Consider the following 18,587-nt stretch of genomic DNA (forward strand, 5'->3'; position numbering starts at 1 on the left):
AATAGATAGCTAGTGGGAAGCAACTGGCTAACACAGGGAGATCAACTTGATGATTGCTGATGACCTAGAGGGGTGGGATAGGGAGGGTGGGAGGGATGCTCAGGAGGGAGGCTCAAGAGGGAGGGGATATGGGGATATATGTATAAATACATCTGATTCACTTTGTTGTACCGCAGAAACTGGCACAACAGTGTAAAGCTATTATACTCCAATAAAGATCAAAAAAAAGAAAAAAATGCATGTTGAATTCTGGTACTTGCAAACACGACATTTTAAATTAAAATTTTTTCATTTTACATAAACACGTCTGGAAATTTTCATTATTAGAACCTTCCAATCCACCTCTATCTGTGTAAATATGTGTGTAGTTTTGTGAATGCATTTGTGTACTGTGCGAATTTGGATTTTTACTGATTAGGAAATGTCATAAAATATTAAGGTCCACAGTTCTACACAAAAGGGAAAATAAATCAAAGAAAAAAGCAAATATTATCTACACTTGAGAAGACCTTTGGCAGAGAACCATCTTGGTGACTTCTAAGTACTATCAATTTATTCTGAGAAAAACTGTAGGAGAGGTGATACCCATCTAACAAGTATATGCTGTGAAAAGCAACTGTTGTTACAATCAAAGTCAACTATTGGTAGGGTACCTAAACTTAGTGCCTTTGGTACACATGATGTGAAATTGTCCTTTTTGATTTGGATTTGTCTTAGAAATATGTTTTCAAAGTAATACTCTGGAATAAGACTCAAGTTCAAATATGGCCTAAGGTTTTGCCGAAATTCACCTTTACTTGGTATGGAAGCTATTTGCATAATATGTAAACATTTAAGTTTTACAGATAGGTAAATTTACAAAGCATTAGATATAAACTAAGTTCTAAACCCTCAGGAGCTTAAAATTTTTAAGTCAGAAATGGATAATGTACCAGAAAGTGGTTTCCTTTGGTTGAGCAATAGCAACAAAAAGATTTGTGCAGAACTTAAAACTGCTCTCTATTAATCTTCATTATAACTGGAAAAAATTGCCTAAAGGAAAATGCCATTCCTTTTCTTTTCTTTTCTTTCTTTTTTTTGTTGTTGTTGTTTTAAATTTTATTTATTTTTTTGTTATTTTTGGGGGGGTACACCAAGTTCAATCATCTGTTTTTATACACATATCCCCGTATTCCCTCCTTCCCTTGACTCCCCCCCCACCCTCCCTCGAGTCCCCCCCACCCTCCCCATCCCAGTCCTCTAAGACATCTTCCATCCTCGAGTTGAACTCCCTTGTTATACTTAAAACTGCTCTCTATTAATCTTCATTATAATTGGAAAAAATTGCCTAAAGGAAAATGCCATTCCTTTTCTAAATCTTGATTTGAATGTTGTAGGGACAGATAAGCTGAATCTTGAACATCATTTGTCTTTCAGATCTGAAAATAATTTTTGACTGCTAGATTTGAGATGCTAATCCATATTCAGACACATCCTGTTTTAAGGGGGCACTCTATAAGAAGATCTAGATTTGTAAAGCACAACATTTTGGAGGGTGACTGTGCCCATTACAAAGTTCTTTGCTTTACCAAAGGATTCAGGCTGCTTTTAAGTAGGAGTTCCTAGGAGTTCCCTGATGGTATGTAATAGTGCAGCATAAGCTATTAACTTCTAGGCAGAGAGAAGTAGGTGTGGTAGGTAGAACCACTGCCAAATGAAGATCAAATTGAAAATAAGGAATTCTAAAATGATTGTGGAAGTATAGGAGAAGATATGGATTGACAGAAGTGCAGTTTGTGGACAACTTTGCAGGAATACATGTGAGGCATAAAGTGTGTTGACTTAAAGTGAAGATTATTGGGGGACTACAGTTCCTTCCTAATAGTAGAACCCATCTATCAGATTGCTCTCAATAAGTCCATGTGAAATTGCCATTCAAAAATACCCCTTACACTTGATTCATATTTTTCATTAATACTACATGGCCACAGTCTTCTTGACCAAAAGATTTTATGATGGATAGTTTTTTCCTCTTTTTCTTAGATGTGTAAGAGTTAAGTTGTAAAACCATGGCATTTGCAATGTGGTCCAGGCCTTATAAATAAGCAAATGTTGATCTTCTTCAGTAAAACCTGGGAAGTCTGCCTGTGTAAGCCTACTTCACAGTGGAAAATGGAAAATGGAATAATATCCTCTGGAAATGTGGAATATCATGTGTTCAATGTGTACTTAGAATTGTGGGGGCTAAATAGAGCTGGGAGTGGGAACTTAAAGCTATGGCTTATACCATAGGATCCTAAGTAGCCTCTCCTAATAGGGTATTGGGGTGGCCTCTGCTGCCCCCACCACATCCCTTCCTTTGTCTCCTTCACTCTCTGGGTGATCAGTAATATGTAGGTATAAAAGCAGGAACACCTTGGCAGTATCAATGAAAAAAAATTTTTGGCTGCCATATTAGTAAACAAAGGATGTTGCAGCCATCAAGCCATCACATTACAGCTGCCCCTAGAGTGAGCCCAGAGGGAACTCAAGATAGAAACAGGATGCCTGCCATCAAGCAGTCAACTGCTGCATCCACCACACCCCCCACAACAGTGCACCCTGAGGAGACTCACGATGAGAAAGCACAGGATACTGGTCCCAAATAGATGAGGTGCATATCAAAGGAATGATTTTAATGAGTTGTGGATTTTGCATCTTCCCATATACACAAAAGCACTAAATTCCCTAACTTGAGATATCTGGTTTTCTTTAATTAACAGCAATCTTTTTTAAAAATTTTTAATTTTATTGAAGAATAGTTGATTTACAATGTGTTAGTTTCAGGTATACAGGAAAGTGATTCAGTTATGCATATACATATATTCATTCTTTTTTAGATTCTTCTCTCATAGAGGTTATCACAGAATATTGAGTAGAGTTTCCTGTGCTATACATTAGGTCCTTGTTGAGTATATGTCTTATATGTATATATATCTTTTATATAGTAGTGTGTATGTTCATCCCAAGTTCCTGATTTATTCCTCCCCCCAGGTTTCCCCTTTGGTAACGGTAAGTTTGTTTTTGATATCTGTAAGTCTATTTCTGTTTTGTAAATAAGTTCATTTGTATCATTTTTTAAGATTTAGATTCCACATATGAGTAATATCATATGATATTTGTCTTTCTCTGTCTAACCTACTTCACTTGTATGGTAATCTCTAGGTCCATCCATGTTGCTGCAAATGGCATTATTTCATTCTTTTTTATGACTGAGTAATATTTCATTGTATATATGTACCAAATCTTCTTTATCCATTTCTCTGTCGTTGGATATTTAGGTTGCTTCCATGTCTTGGCTATTTTAAATAGTGCTGCAATAAACACTGGGGTGCATGTCTCCTTTCAGATTATGGTTTTCTCTGGATATATGCACAGTAGTGGGATTGCTGGATCCTATGGTAGCTCTAATTTTAGTTTTTTAAGGAACCTCCATAGCAGTTGTACCAATTTCCATTCCCACCAACAGTGTAGGAGGAGTCTCTTTTCTCTACACTCTCTTTAGCATTATTTATTGTTTGTAGACTTTTTGATGATGGCCATTCTGACCAGTGCGAGGTGATACCTCATTGTAGTTTTGATTTGCATTTGTCTGATGTGATGGTGAGCATTTTTTCCTGTGCTTTTTGGCCATCTGTATCTCTTCTTCGAAGAAATGTCTATTTAGATCCCCTGCACATTTTTGATTGTTTTTTTTTGTTTTGTTTTGTTTTTTGTGGTTTTCTTTTTTTTTTGTTATTGAGTTTCATGAGCTGTTTGTGTTTTTTGGAGAGTAATCCCTTGTTGGTTGCTTTTTTTGCAAATATTTTCTCCTATTCTGTGGGTTGTCTTTTCATTTTGTTGATGGTTTCTTTGCTGTACAAAAGCTTTTAAGTTTAATTAGGTCCATTTATTTATTTTTCTTTTTATTTTCATTACTCTAGGAGGTGGGTCCAAAAACATATTGCTGCGATTTATATCGAGTGTTCTGTCTATGTTTTCCTCTATGAATTTTATAGTATCTGGCCTTACATTTAGGTTTTTGATCCATTTTGAGTTTACTTTTGTGTATGGTGTTAGAGAATGTTCAGATCTCATTGGTTTTTTAATATTTATTTATTTGGTTGTGCTGGGTCTTAGTTGTGGCTCACTGGCTCCTTAGTTGCAGCACACAAGCTCCTTAGTTGTGGCAGGTAGGATCCTTGGTTGCAGCACACAGTCTCCTTAGTTGTGGCATGCATGTAGGATCTAGTTCCCTGACCAGGGATCAAACCTGGGCCCCCTGCATTGGGAGCACAGAGTCTTAACCATTTCACCACCAAGGAAGTCCCTAATCTCATTGTTTTACATGTAGCTTTCCTGTTTTCCCAGTACCACTATTGAATCAATTGTCTTTTCTCCATTGTATATTCTTTCCTCCTTTGTTGCAGATTAATTGACCATAGGTGTGTGGGTTTATTTCTGGGCTTTCTATCCTGTTCCATTGGTCTATACTTCTGTTTTTGTGCCAGTACCACACTGTTTTGATTACTGTAGCTTTGTAGTCTGAAGTCAAGGAGTCTGATTCCTCCAGCTCTGTTTTTCTTTCTTAGGATTGCTTTGGCTATTTGGGATCTTTTGTGTTTCCATACAAATTTTAAAATTTTCTTCTAGTTCTGTGAAAAGTGCCATTGGTAATTTGATAGGGATTGCATTGAATCTGTAGATTGCCTTGGGTAGTATAGTCATTTTCACAATATTGATTCTTCCAATCCAAGAACATGGTATATCTTTCTATCTAATTAACAGTAATCTTTTAATGTTCTGACTAGCTGGTCTTTATTGCAAAAACCCCTATATATCCTGGCTCTTCCCTTACCTCTTCAGAGCAGTCTCTCAAAGCTATCTGAAAATGTTGTGTCCCGGGCTTAAGTCCTCAGTTTTGTCTGCTGAATAAAACATAATTCTCAACTTTTAAGTTGTGCACTCTTTTCCAGCAATGGCAGGATATAGCAGAGCAAGATGGTGAGCCATCCAGTCCACTTACACCAGCATTTCAAATCTATTTCCGTATTATACCCCTAAGGGAAAATATACTCTCATTAAATATGAATATGGAAATAAAACTCCACAAGAAATAGTTGCAAAACATTTATTAAGAAAAAAGACTTTTTTAGCACTTTTATTGAGATACAATTGAAATACAATAAACTGCATATATTTAAAGTGTACAATTTGATGTTTCTTTTCTTATTTAATGTATATATGGCAATCCCAATCTCCCAATTCAGCCCACCCCAACCCCACCTGCTTTCCCCACTTGGTGTCCATATGTTTGTTCTCTACATCTGTGTCTCTATTTCTTCCTTGCAAACCAGTTGATTTGTACCATTTTTCTATATTCCACATATGTGTTAATATACAATATTTGTTTTTCTCTTTCTGATTCACTTCACTCTGTATGATAGTCTCTAGGTCTATTCATGTCTCTACAAATGTCCCAATTTTGTTTCTTTTTATGGCTGAGTAATGTTCCATTGTATGTATGTGCCACATCTTCTTTATCCATTCATCTGTGGATGGACATTTAGGTTGCTTCCATGTCCTGGCTATTGTAAGTAGTGCTGCAATGAACATTGGCGTGCATGTGTCTTTTTGAATTATGGTGTTCTCTGGGTATATGCCCAGTAGTGGGATTGCTGGGTCATAAGGTAACTCTATTTTTAGCTTTTCAAGGGACCTCCATACTGTTCTCCATAGTGGCTGTATCAATTTACATTCCCACCAACGGTGCATAAAAAAAGATTTCTGAACATCTCCAATGTACAAAGCCAAAGACTTGGTATGAAGCTTGACCATATAGTTGAAAGAAGAAACAATGGCTAAAATGAATGAGCTGGAGGAAATCTTAAGACATCATTTACTCCTAGTCCAATCTCCTCATTTTGTAACTGAGGCCAAGAAAGAGGAAGAAACTTGTCCAAAAGCCTTAAAGCTAGAAACACAGGACGATTTAGTATTTAAGAATGGGGTTTGGAATAAGAGAGACTTGGATTTTTTTGTAATGTTTTAATGGTTATTTTCATTATTGTTAGCATGAATCCATTAGAGTACATAGAGACTTGGATTTGAATCCTGGTTCCTCCACTTATTAACTCTAACACTTGGCAAACTATTCCTTCCTCTGTAGTTATCCATTTTCTTGTTTGTTCAATGTGAATGTTGATAGTATCTACTGCATAGGATTTTTGAAAGAATGAATATGAGAAAATCCATGTGAAGCATTCAGCAAAGTTCCTGGCACATAGAAAAGCCCTCAACAAGAGGCAGCTTTGCTGTTGCATGATTAAGGACAGAGCCAGGATTAGGACTCAGGTTTCCTAATTGCCAGTCATTGTTCTCTTCACCATTACTGCAACAGCAGATGTGTTAGAGAATTTTTAGTAAACCTGGACAGATGTTTCCTAGCTGTACCCCATTAATCAGATCACAGTCCCTGTCATTACTGGGTATTAGTGGGTTTTGATATTTTAACCTACAAGATGAAAAGTGACATCTATAATTCCATTAAAAGAGACAAACCTAAATATTCAGTTTCAATCCCAAGAAAAACAGCACAATGTACTTTCCAATTTCAATTTTATCAAGTAAACTGTTTCCGAATACCTAAAATTTAGTCATTTAATCACAGGAAATTCAGGAGGCATGTGAAATTCAAGGTTGGGAAAGCATTTGTTATGGATTCCACCACTAGCTTTATTTACAGGCTTTTTGCCCATATTATAATAGTGATTGGTGCATCACAGGCTGAAATGGAAACTTTGTGGAAATACTGTAAATCTCTCCGGCAATTGGAACTTAGAACTTGACGGGGAAGATCCAAACAGATGTAGTGGCTGTCTGCATAGGAGGTCTGATCAAAGGGAACTGGCATAGAAAACACTACTTGTGCCATAACTTGAACAGACAATAAATATTCGACTAACAATCCTATTTGTGGTAAGGGAATCTACTTGGATGCATATCAGGAATGTGGCATATATTTAAATAAAGTTTTGTAGCAAGTGTCATTGATTTGTTTTTCTGTTCATGTTGCAGTCCAAACCAAAAGTACATTTTGCAGGTATTTTCTATAAAAACCTCAACCTGTGCATATAAATTTCTTTGAAAAATATCTCAATTCAATCACAGTGATGGGCTGTGATTGAACCGAGATATTCTTTCCCTCCTTCTTCTTCAAATATCAAAATACAGGTCTGTATGAGCAATGCTGATGTTACATACACAAAAGTTAATGCTTCAGCAGTAAAAATATCTTAAAAGAACATTAAAAGAATCTAGATGTATATATAAGCAAGGGATCTGGGAAAGTGCCTGAAGTGTAGTAAGCCCTATAAATGTTTTATAAATAAATAAGTAGGTAATTAATGTCATGGGACAAAAAATCCACAATATGTGATTAAACAAAAAAAGCAAGTTACAGCTGTATACCTGAAACTAACACAACATTGTAAATCAACTATACTTCAATTTAAAATTTTTTTAATTAAGAAAAGCAAGTTACAGAAATAGCATGTATAGCATGATCCCATTTTGTGTGAAAAAGAGGGAAGTCTCCATGCATATGTGTATATATGCGAATTCTAGAAGAGTGCACACAAAATGGTGACATTATTTTTGAATTGTGTGATTATATGAATAATCTTTTCCCTTTATACTTTTTTGGATTTTCTACACTTTTTGACATTTTCATTCATGAGCACTTCTAATATCACTCCTCACCAGATGTGAAACTGCTGTTTTCTGTGTTCTTTCAGATATTTTTCTATGCACGCACACATGTACACACAGACACACTGAGTATAGGGTACAAAATCCTTTTTAAAAAATTTTAAACATTAATTGGCTCATATCACAGTTCTGTAACTGGCTTTTTACAAAACAATATATCTTAGGCATCATAAAATACCTATACATAAAAATCTGCTTCCCCCTTTTTAATAGCTGCATAGTGTTCCATGGTATGAAATTCATTTAACCAGTCACTATTAATGAACATTTAGGTGTTTCCAGTTTCATTGCTATAGCAAGCAATAATTCAATGAACATTTCATACACATATCTCTGTTCACATGTATATTTCTGATGAGAAACATGGCATTCTTAGAGATTGAATTCCTGGGTTAAAGAATATGTACATTTAAAATTTTGATAGAAATTGCCAAATGGTACTCCAAAAAGACTTTATCAATTTGCACTCTCATTCATACTGGATGTTATTATTCTTTTACTGTCTGCCAATGTGACGGGCCAAAACATGGCATCATATTGTTATACTTTGCATTTCCCTGATTACTTATGCATCTGAGCACATGTTTATTGGTGATTTTGAATGACTTCCTCTGTGATTTACCAATCCATGCCCTTGCCACTATTATGATTTGTTAACAGTTCTTTTTATATTCTGCATACTAATTATTTGTTATATATGTTGTGAATATTTTTCCCCAATTCTGGATTTTAATATTGTTTATGGGGTAATTTGTTACATAGAAGAATTTAAATTTTGATATAATCAAATCACTCAATATTTTCCTTTATGGCTTCTGCTCTTTGCATCTTGTTTAGAAAAGTCTTCCCCAAATTGATATTATGAAAATAAGTCCTATAGGTTTTTCAAATACTGTTATGGTATTGTTTAAACTTTAGCTCTTTAATCCACTTAAAATTTAGTTGAGGTAATTATGTGAAATAATAATCTACTATAACTTTTCATATATGAATATCCAGTTGCCCTAACACCATTTATTGACTAGTTCATCCCTTTCATACTAATTTGAACTACTATCATTATCAAGTATTAGATTCTATTCTGGATTCTATTCAGTTTCATTGATTTTTTTGTTTATTCCTATGATACCACGTTATTTTAATTCCTGTAACTTTTGTAACATATTTTGATACCTATTAAAGTCAGCTTCTCCCCCTCACTTTTTTCTTCAAAATTGTCTTGGCTATTCTAGGCCCTTTGGTTTTTCATAAACATTTAGGAATCAACTGGTAAAGTTCCATACACAAGCACACACATAAATATTTGTTGTAATTTTTGATTGGAATTGCATCCAATCCTACCCCACCTCCCATCCATGAACATGGTATATCACACCATTTATTTAGTTTTTCCATAAGGAAAAGCATAAGCTTTTCAATAGTCTTATGCTTGTTGGCAGAGACTAATAATGATCACCAAATATCCATGTTCAGCTCTACATTTCCCATCCTCCCTTGAAGATAGGTTAGGGTAATTGGGCAATTAAGAGCTAGTTGGCCTCCTCCAATCCTTTCCCCCTTTTCCATCACTAATAGGCCACATGTTACAGATGGCATTGCCACAAGTTGGAAGATTCCAGGAATACCATGTCATCTCTTGAGAGAAAGCTGTGCCAGAGGGCCATCTGACTCAGAAAAACTGTAATTAAGTTATAAGAACTAAATAAGTTATAAGAAATAGTTCTGTGTTGTGTTACAGCATGGAGATTTCAGGGATTATGTGTCACCACAGCATAGCCTAGTGTTACCTTGACTGATTCAAAGGTCTTGCCCACCTTTTATTTATTCCAAGGTGTCTTACAGTGTTTTTGTGTATTTTCTGTATGTTTGTATGTAACATAATGATTGGACTAATAATGATATACATCATGAAATGATAACCACAGTAAGTTTAGTGAACATCCATCATCTCATATAGATACAAAATAAAAGAAAAAGATGTTTTTCCTTGTGATGAGAACTCTTGATTTATTTTCTTAACTTTCATATATAATATACAGCAGTGTTAATTATATTTATGATGTTGTGCATTACCTCCCTAGTATTTATTTATTTTATAACTGGAAGTTTGTACATTTTCACTACCTGTATCCAATCCCCTCCCCCCCACTCCTCTTCCTTTGGTAACTACAAATCTGATCTCATTTTCTATGAGTTTGTTTTAGAAGTATAATTGATCTACAACACTATGTTAGTTCCTGGCGCACAACATAATGATTCATTATTTCTATATATTCCAAAATGATCACCACAACAACTCTAGTTAACAAAGATAATACATTATTATTGACTATATTCCCCATACTGTACATTTCATACTCGTGACTCATTTATTATGTAATTGAGAGTTTGTACCTCTTTATCTCCCTCACCTATTCGTCTCCTCCCCTCACCCCCATTTCCCTCTGGCAACCATTGCCAAGACCAGCTCGCTGACTCGAGGTGAGTGACGGGTGCCGCAAGCTTGAAGAAGACACAGACACAGACTGAAGAGAAAGATGGGACCGGGGGACTCAAGACCTCTAGGATCAAGAGCCCTGCTGACTCATCCCAGGTTGCTTTTATTGAGTTCATGGGCTAACATTCTCAGGTTACACTCATAAACAATCAAAGGCCTCACATGACTGGGGCAATGATCCTTGTTTGCCTCCTGGGTCCGAGCTGAGCAGGTGTGGATTTGAGCTGGGTGTGGAGAGCAAAACAGCCCTGGGGGCAGGAGACCTCTCTCAGATATTGGGGGTCTGTGCCCCACCCGTGTTGGCCCCTCTGCGACTGTGCCTGTCTTAGGTTGTTCCTCCCTTGAGGAATCTTACCCGTCTCTGGCTAACCAGTCATCCTCCAGGGCCAAACACGGTGATATAAGGAAGGCTCTATGTGCCACCCCTGTTGGCCCCTCTGCGGCTGTGCCTGTCTTAGGTTGTTCCTCCTCTGAGGAATCTTACCCGTCTTTGGCTAACCAGCCATCCTTCAGGACCAAACAGGGTGATGTTAGTCTCCACACCCCGCACCCTCAGCTCCTCCACTGCTCAAGCAGGACATTCTGAATCCCATCGCTCGGCCCACATACTTCAACATTTTCAAGGTTTCAAAAAGGTTCCCGAATGTCTTCCCACAAACCATCTGTTTCTTCCCTGTATCTACGACATTTTTGTTTTGTTTGTTCATGTGTTTTATTTATTAGATTCCATATATAAGTGAAATCATATGGTATTTGTCTTTCTTTGTCTGAATTATTTCACTCAGCATAATACCTTGTAGGTCTGTCCATGTTGTTGCAAGTGGCAAGATTTTATTCTTTTTATAGCTCAATAATATTACACACACACACACACACACACACACACACACACACCCCACATCTTCTTTATCCATTCACCTATCCATAGACGCATAAGTTGATTCCCTATCTTGGCTATTATATAAATAATGCTGCAGTGAACATAGGGTTGCATATATCTGTTAAAATTAGTGTTTTCATTGTCTTCAGATAAATAGCCAGAAGTGGAATTGCTGGATTGTATGGTAGTTCTATATTTAATTTTTTGAAGAGCGTGCATACTGGTTCCTTTAGTAGCTACACCATTTACATTCCCACCAAAAGTGCATGAGTGTTCCCTTTTCTCCACATCCTCACCAACAATTGTTATTTATGGGCTTATTTTTTTTAAATTTTTTCTTGAGGTATATTTAATTTACAATATTATGGTAGTTTCAGTTGTACAGCATAGTGATTCAGTATATTTTGCACATACTCTATTTTGGCTTATTTCAAGATAATGGCTCTAACTCCCTGTGCTATACAGTATATCCTTGTTGCTTATCTATTTTCTTTTCTTTTTTAGTCTTAGCTACTTAGCTGAGTTTTTAATGTATTTTTAATTTTTTCATGTTTATTGGAGTATAATTGCTTTACAGTACTGTGTTAATTTTTGCTGTACACCAAAGTGAATCAGCTATATGTATACACATATCCCCATATCCCCTCCCTCTTGAGCCTCCCTCCCACACTCCCTATCCCATCCCTTTAGGTCTTCACAAAGCATCGAGCTGATCTCCCTGTGTTCTGTAGCAGCTTCCCACTAGCTATCTATTTTACATTTGGTAGTGTATATATATCAATGCTGCTCTCTTACCATGGCCCAGCATCCCATTCCCCACTGTGTCCTCAAGTCTATTCTCTATGTCTGCATCTCTATTCCTGCCCTGCCATTAGTTTCATCAGTATCATTTTTCTAGATTCCATATATATGCGTTAGCACATGGTATTTGTTTTTGTTTGTTTGCTTTGTTTCTTTTTCATGCCAATAGAAAACAAAATTTTTGACAACTTTTATTGAGATACAATTGACATACAATAAACTGCATATATTTAAAGTGTACAATTTGATATTTCTTTTCTTATTAGTAATGTATATATGGCAATCCCAATCTCCCAATTCAGCCCACCCCAACCCCTCCTGCTTTCCCCACTTGGTATCCATATGTTTGATCTCTACATCTGTGTGTGCCTCTATTTCTGCCTTGCAAACCAGATGATTTGTACCATTTTTTTATATTCTGCATATGTGTTAATATACGATATTTGTATTTCTCTTTCTGACTCACTTCACTCTGTATGACAGTCTCTAGGTCCATCCATGTCTCTACAAATGTCCCAATTTAGTTCCTTTTTATGGCTGAGTAATATTCCATTGTGTATATGTGCCACATCTTCTTTATCCATTCATCTGTGGATGGACATTTAGGTTGCTTCCTTGTCCTGGCTATTGTAAATAGTGCTGCAATGAACATTGCGGTGCATGTGTCTTTTTGAATTTTGGTTTTCTCTGGGTAAATGCCCACTACTGGGATTGCTGGGTCATGTGGTAATTCTATCTTTAGTTTTTCAAGGAACCTCCATACTGTTCTCCTTAGTGGCTGTATCAATTTACATTCCCATCAACAGTGCAAGAGGGTTCCCTTTTCTACACACCCTCTCCAACATTTACTATTTGTAGATTTTCTGATGATGCGCATTCTAACTGGTGTGAGGTGAGCATCATCAGAAAATCTAGGGCTCAATCATATACTTTGCTTTCTTTCTCCTTTGTTATACATTGCATACCTCATTGTAGTTTTGCTTTGTGTTCCTCAAATAATTAGTGATGTTGAGCAGCTTTTCATGTGCCTCTTGGCCATCCATATGTCTTCTTTGGAAAAAATGCCTATTTAGGTCTTCTGCCCATTTTTTGATTGGGTTGTTTGTTTTCTGATATTGAGCTGCATGAACTGTTTATATACGATGGAGATTAATCCTTTGTCTGTTGATTCATTTGCAAGTGTTTTCTCCCATGCTGAGGGTTGTCTTTTTGTCTTGCTTAGAGTTTCCTTTGCTGTGCAGAAGCTTTGAAGTTTCATTAGGTCCCACTTATTTATTTTTGTTTTTATTTCCATTACTCTAGAAGGTGGGTCAAAAAAGAGCTTGCTGTGACTTATGTCAAAGTGTGTTCTTCTTATGTTTTCCTCAAATAGTTTTATAGTGTCTGGCCTTACATTTAGGTCTTTAATCCGTTTTGAGTTAATTCTTGTGTATGGGGTTAGGGAGTATTCTGATTTCATTCTTTTCCATATAGCTGTCCAGTTTTCCCAGTGCCACTTATTGAAGAGGCTGTCTTTTCTCCATTGTATATCCTTGCCTCCTTTGTCATAGGTTAGTTGACCATAGTTTATTTCTGGGCTTTCTGTCCTGTTCCATTGATCTATATTTCTGTGTTTGTGCCAGTACCATATTGTCTTGGTTACAGTAGCTTTGTAGTATAGTCTGAAATCAGGGAGTCTGATTCCTCCAGCTCCATATTTTCCCTCAAGATTGCTTTGATTATCCAGGGTCTTTTGTGACTCCATACAAATTTTAGGATTTTTTGTTCTAGTTCTGTAAAAAGTGTCATTGGTAATTTGATTGGGATTGCATTGAATCTGTAAATTGCTTTGGGTAGTATAGTCATTTTCACAGTGTCAACTCTTCCAGTCCAAGAACATGGTATATCTCTCCATCTGTTTGTGTCATCTGTGATTTCTTTCATTATTGTCTTATAGTTTTCTGAGTACAGGTCATTTACCTCTTTGTTTAGGTTTATTCCTAGGTATTTTATTCTTTTTGTTGCAATGGTGAATGGGATTGTTTCCTTAATTTCTCTTTCTGATCTTTCATTGTTAGTGTATAGAAATGCAAGAGATTTCTGTGTGGTAATTTTGTATCCTGCAGCTTTACCAGATGCATTGATTAGCTCAAATAGTTTTCTAGTGGCATCTTTAGGATTTTCTAAGTATAGTATCATGTCATCTGCAAACAATGACAATTTTACTTCTTTTCCAATTTGGAATCCATTTATTTCTTTTTCTTCTCTGATTGCTGTGGCAAGGACTTCCCAAACTTTGTTGAATAGTAGTGGGGAGAGTGGACATCCTTGTCTTGTTCCTGATCTTAGATGGAATGCTTTCAGATTTTCACCATTGAGAATGATGTTTGCTGTGGGTTTGTTGTATATGGCCTTTATCATATTGAGGTTGCTTCCCTCTATGCCCACTTTCTGGAGAGTTTTTATCATAAATGGGTGTTGAATTTTGTCAAAAGTTTTTTCTGCATCTATTGAGATGATCATGTGGTTTTTTCCCTTCAGATTGTTAATACAGTGTATCACATTGATTGCTTTGCATATACTGAAGAATCCTTGCATTCCAGGGATAAACCCCATTTGAGCATGGTGTGTGATTCTTTTAATGTGTTGTTGGGTTCTGTTTGCTAGCATTTTGTTCAGGATTTTTGTATCTAAATTCATCAGTGATATTGGTCTCTAATATTTTTTTGTAGTATCTTGTCTGGTTTTGATATCAGGGTGATGGTGGCCTCATAGAATGAGTTTGGGAGTGTCCCTTCCTTGGAAATTTTTTGGAAGAGTTTGAGAAGGATGGGTGTTAGCTCTTCTCTAAATCTTTGACAGAATTCACTTGTGAAGCCATCTGTTCCTAGACTTCTGGTTTTTGGAAGATTTTTAATCACAGTTTCAATTTCATTGCTTGTGATTGGTCTGTTCATATTTTATATTTCTTCCTGATTCAGTCTTGGAAGCTTATAGCTTCCTAAGAATCTGTCCATTTCTTTGAGGTTTCATTTTAATGGTATATAGTTGCTTGTAGTAGTCTCTTATGGTGCTTTTTATTTCTGTGGTGTCCATTGTAACTTCTCTTATTTCATTTCTAAGTTTGTTGATTTGAGCCCTCTCTCTCTTTTTCTTGATGAATCTTCCTAAAGGTTTATCAATTTTGATTATCTTCTCAAAGAACCAGATTTTAGTTTTATTGATTTTTACTATTGTTTTCTTTGTTTCTATTTTGTTTATTTCTGCTCTGATCTTTATGCTTTCTCTCCTTGTACTAACTTTGGGTTTTGTTTGCCTTCTTTCTCTAGTTTCTTTACATGTAATGTTAGGTTGTTTATTTGGGATTTTTCTTGTTTTTTGAGGTAGGGTTGTATTGCTATAAACTTCGCTCTTAGAACTGCTTTTGCTGCATTCCAATAAGTTTAGGATTGTTGTGTTTTCGTTTTCATTTGTCTCTAGGTATTTCTTGATTTCCTCTTTGATTTCTTCACTGATCTCTTGGTTATTTAGTAGTGTATTGTTTAACCTCCATGTGTTTGCGTTTTTACAGTTTTTTCCCCTGTAATTGATTTCTAGTCTCATAGTGCTGTGGTTGGAAAAGATGCTTGATACGATTTCAATTTTCTTAAATTAACCAAGGATTGATTTGTGACCCAAAATGTGATCTATCCCGGAGAATGTTCCTTGTGCACTTGAGAAGAAAGTATAACTTGCTGCTTTTGGATGTAATGTCCTATATACATCTATTAAATGTAGCTGGTTTATTGTGTCATTTAAAGCTTGTATTTCCTCATCAATTTTCTGTCTGGATGATCTGTCCATTGTTGTCAGTGGGATGTTAAAGGCCCCCACTATTATTGTGTTACTGTTGATTTCCTCATTTATACTTGTTAGCATTTGCCTTATGTACTGAGGTGCTCCTATATTGGGTGCATATATATTTATAATTGTTATATCTTCTTCTTGCATTGATCCCTTGATCTTTATGTAGCATCCTTTCTTGTCCCTTGCAACAGTGTTTATTTTAAAGTCTATTTTATCTGATATGAGTATTGATACTCTGGCTTTCTTTTGATTTCCATTTGCATAGAATATCTTTTCCCTTCCCCTCACTTTCAGTCTGTATGTGTCCCTAGGTCTGAAATGGGTCTCTTGTAGACAGCATGTATATGGGTCTTGTTTTGTATCCATTCAACCAGTCTGTGTCTTTTGGTTGGTGCATTTAGTCCATTTACATTCAGGGTAATTATTGATATGCACGTTCCTATTACCATTTTCTTAATTGTTTGGGGTTTGTTTCTGTAGGTCCTTTTCTTCTCTTGTGTTTCCCACTTAGATAAGTTCCTTTAGAATTTGTTGTAAGGCTGGTTTGGTGTTGATGAATTCTCTTAGCTGTTGCTTGTCTGTAAAGCTTTTGATTTCTCTGTCAAATCTGAATGAAATCCTCCTGGGTAGAGTATTCTTGGTTGTAGTTTCTTCCCTTTCATCACTTGAAATATATCGTGCCACTTCCTTCTGGCTTGAAGAGTTTCTGCTGAGAAATCAGCTGTTACCCTTATGGACGTTCCCTCGTATGTTATTTGTCATTTTTCCCTTGTTGCTTTTAATACTTTGCCTTTATTTTTTGTCAATTTGATTGCTATGTGTCTTGGTGTTTTCTCCTTGGGTTTATCCTGCCTGGGACTCTGTGCTTCCTGGACTTGGGTGACTATTTCCTTTCCCATGTTAGGGAAGTTTTCGACTATAATCTCTTCCAATATTTTCTCAGGTCCTTTCTGTCTCTCTTCTCCTTCTGGGACCCCTATAATGCAAATGTTGCATTTAACGTTCTCCCAGAGGTCTCTTAAGCTGTCTTCATTTCTTTTCATTCTTTTTTCTTTAGTCTTTTCCGCATCAGTAATTTTCACCATTCTGTCTTCCAGGTCACTTAGTCATTCTTCTGCCTCAGTTATTCTGCTATTGTTCCTTTCTAGTGTATTTTTCATTTCAGTTATTGTGTTGCATATCTCTGTTTGTTTGTTCTTTAATTCTTCTAGGTCTTTGTTAAAGTTTTCTTGCATCTTTTTGATTTTTTTATCCGGTCTTTTTTCAAAGTCCTGGAACATCTTCACTATCATTATTCTGAATTTTTTTTTCTGGAAGGTTTCCTATCTCCACTTCATTTAGTTGTTTTTCTGTGGTTTTTTCTTGTTCCTTCATCTGGTACAAAGTCCTCTGCCTTTTCATTTTCTCCACCTTTCTGTGGTTGTGGTTTTCAGTTCCACAGGAGGAGATACTGCTGATACTGCTTGATACTGCTGTCTGCTCTCTTGTGGAAGAAGCTATCTAAGAGGCTTACGCATGCTTCCTGATGGGAGTGACTGGTCATGCATAGGGGTGGATGTTGCTTTACTGGCTGATGCTCAGTAAAACTTTAATCTGCTTGTCTGCCAAGGGGTGTGGCTGCATTCCCACCCTGTTGTTTGTTTGGCCTGAGGCAACCCATCACTGGAGCTTACAGGATCTTTGGTGGGGCTAATGGTGGACTCAAAGATGGCTCACGCCCATGTGTACTTCCCAGAACCCCTGCTGCTGGTGTCCCTGTTCTCCTGGTGAGCCACAGATGCCCCCCACCTCTGCAGGCAACCCTCCAACACCAGCAAGTAGGTCTGGTTCAGTCTCCTACGAGGTCACTGCTCGTTCCCCCTGGCTCCTGGTATGCACACTAATATTTGTTTGCCCTCCAAACATGGAGTCTCTGTTTCCTCCAGTCCTGTGGAAGTCCTGCAGTCAAATCCCGCTGGCCTTCAAAGTCTGATTCTCTAGGGATTCCTCCTCCTATTGCCAGACCCTCAGGTTGGGAAGCCTGATGTGGGGCTCAGAACCCTCACTCCAGTGGGTGGACTTCTGTGGTATAACTTTTCTCCAATTTTTAGTCACCCACCCAGTGGTTATTGGATTCAATTTTATCATGATTGCGACCCTCCTACCATCTCATTGAAGCTTCTCCTTTGTCTCTGGATGTGGAGTGTCTTTTTTGGTTAATTCCAGCGTCTTTCTGTTGATGATTGTTCAGCAGTTAGTTGTAATTCCAGTGGTCCTGCAAGAGGGAGTGAGTGCACGTCCTTCTACTCTGCCATCTTGAACCATCTCCTAGGTAATCTTATCACCCTCTTGGAGATCAGCACAAAATGGGTATCAGCTGCATTCTTTATCCCTCTGATTTTTCCAGAAGCTTACCTTCAAGGAGAAATCTCTGGGCTCTTGCAGGAACTCATTGGTGACCATCAGGTAAATCTGAGACCAGACGACTTTTAACTTCAACTTGTGATTCTTATTTCCCTTGTAGGACTCTACATGGTTAAAGGCACTGTAGGAGGAATATTTTAGCAGCTACCATGTCTTGGGTCCTGTGGATTACCTTTTCCTTCAGTGGCATCACCTCTCAGCAGATCCTGAGGAGACTGGGCTCCTATTGGAGAGAACTGGACCCAACAATGTCCCAAAGCTGAAGCCCCACCAGGTCCTGAGGACTCAGCCCTCTGTTGTCCTGAAGCCTAGGCTGTCAGCATGGACTCAGGCCTGCATGTACCAGAAGCCAAAGCCCCAGCATGTCCTGAGGAGATGGGCCTCCTGTCAGCTGTCATGGTATTTGTTTTTCTG

At 37.1% G+C, this 18,587-nt stretch overlaps 1 protein-coding gene across 1 annotated transcript in view; it reads left to right on the top strand.

The window, feature by feature from the left end:
* Positions 1 to 18,323, top strand: part of CHM (CHM Rab escort protein) — a 244,442-nt gene extending 226,119 nt beyond the window's left edge. Inside the window, exon 15 of the mRNA XM_057718481.1 lies at positions 18,274 to 18,323. Coding sequence (XP_057574464.1) covers positions 18,274 to 18,300 — 27 coding nt within the window. The 3' untranslated portion in view covers positions 18,301 to 18,323. The remainder of the gene's footprint in view (positions 1 to 18,273) is intronic.
* Positions 18,324 to 18,587: the final 264 nt, after the last annotated feature.

Source organism: Hippopotamus amphibius, chromosome X, assembly GCF_030028045.1.
Source record: "Hippopotamus amphibius kiboko isolate mHipAmp2 chromosome X, mHipAmp2.hap2, whole genome shotgun sequence".
In the NCBI taxonomy this organism is placed as follows: Eukaryota; Metazoa; Chordata; class Mammalia; order Artiodactyla; family Hippopotamidae; genus Hippopotamus; species Hippopotamus amphibius.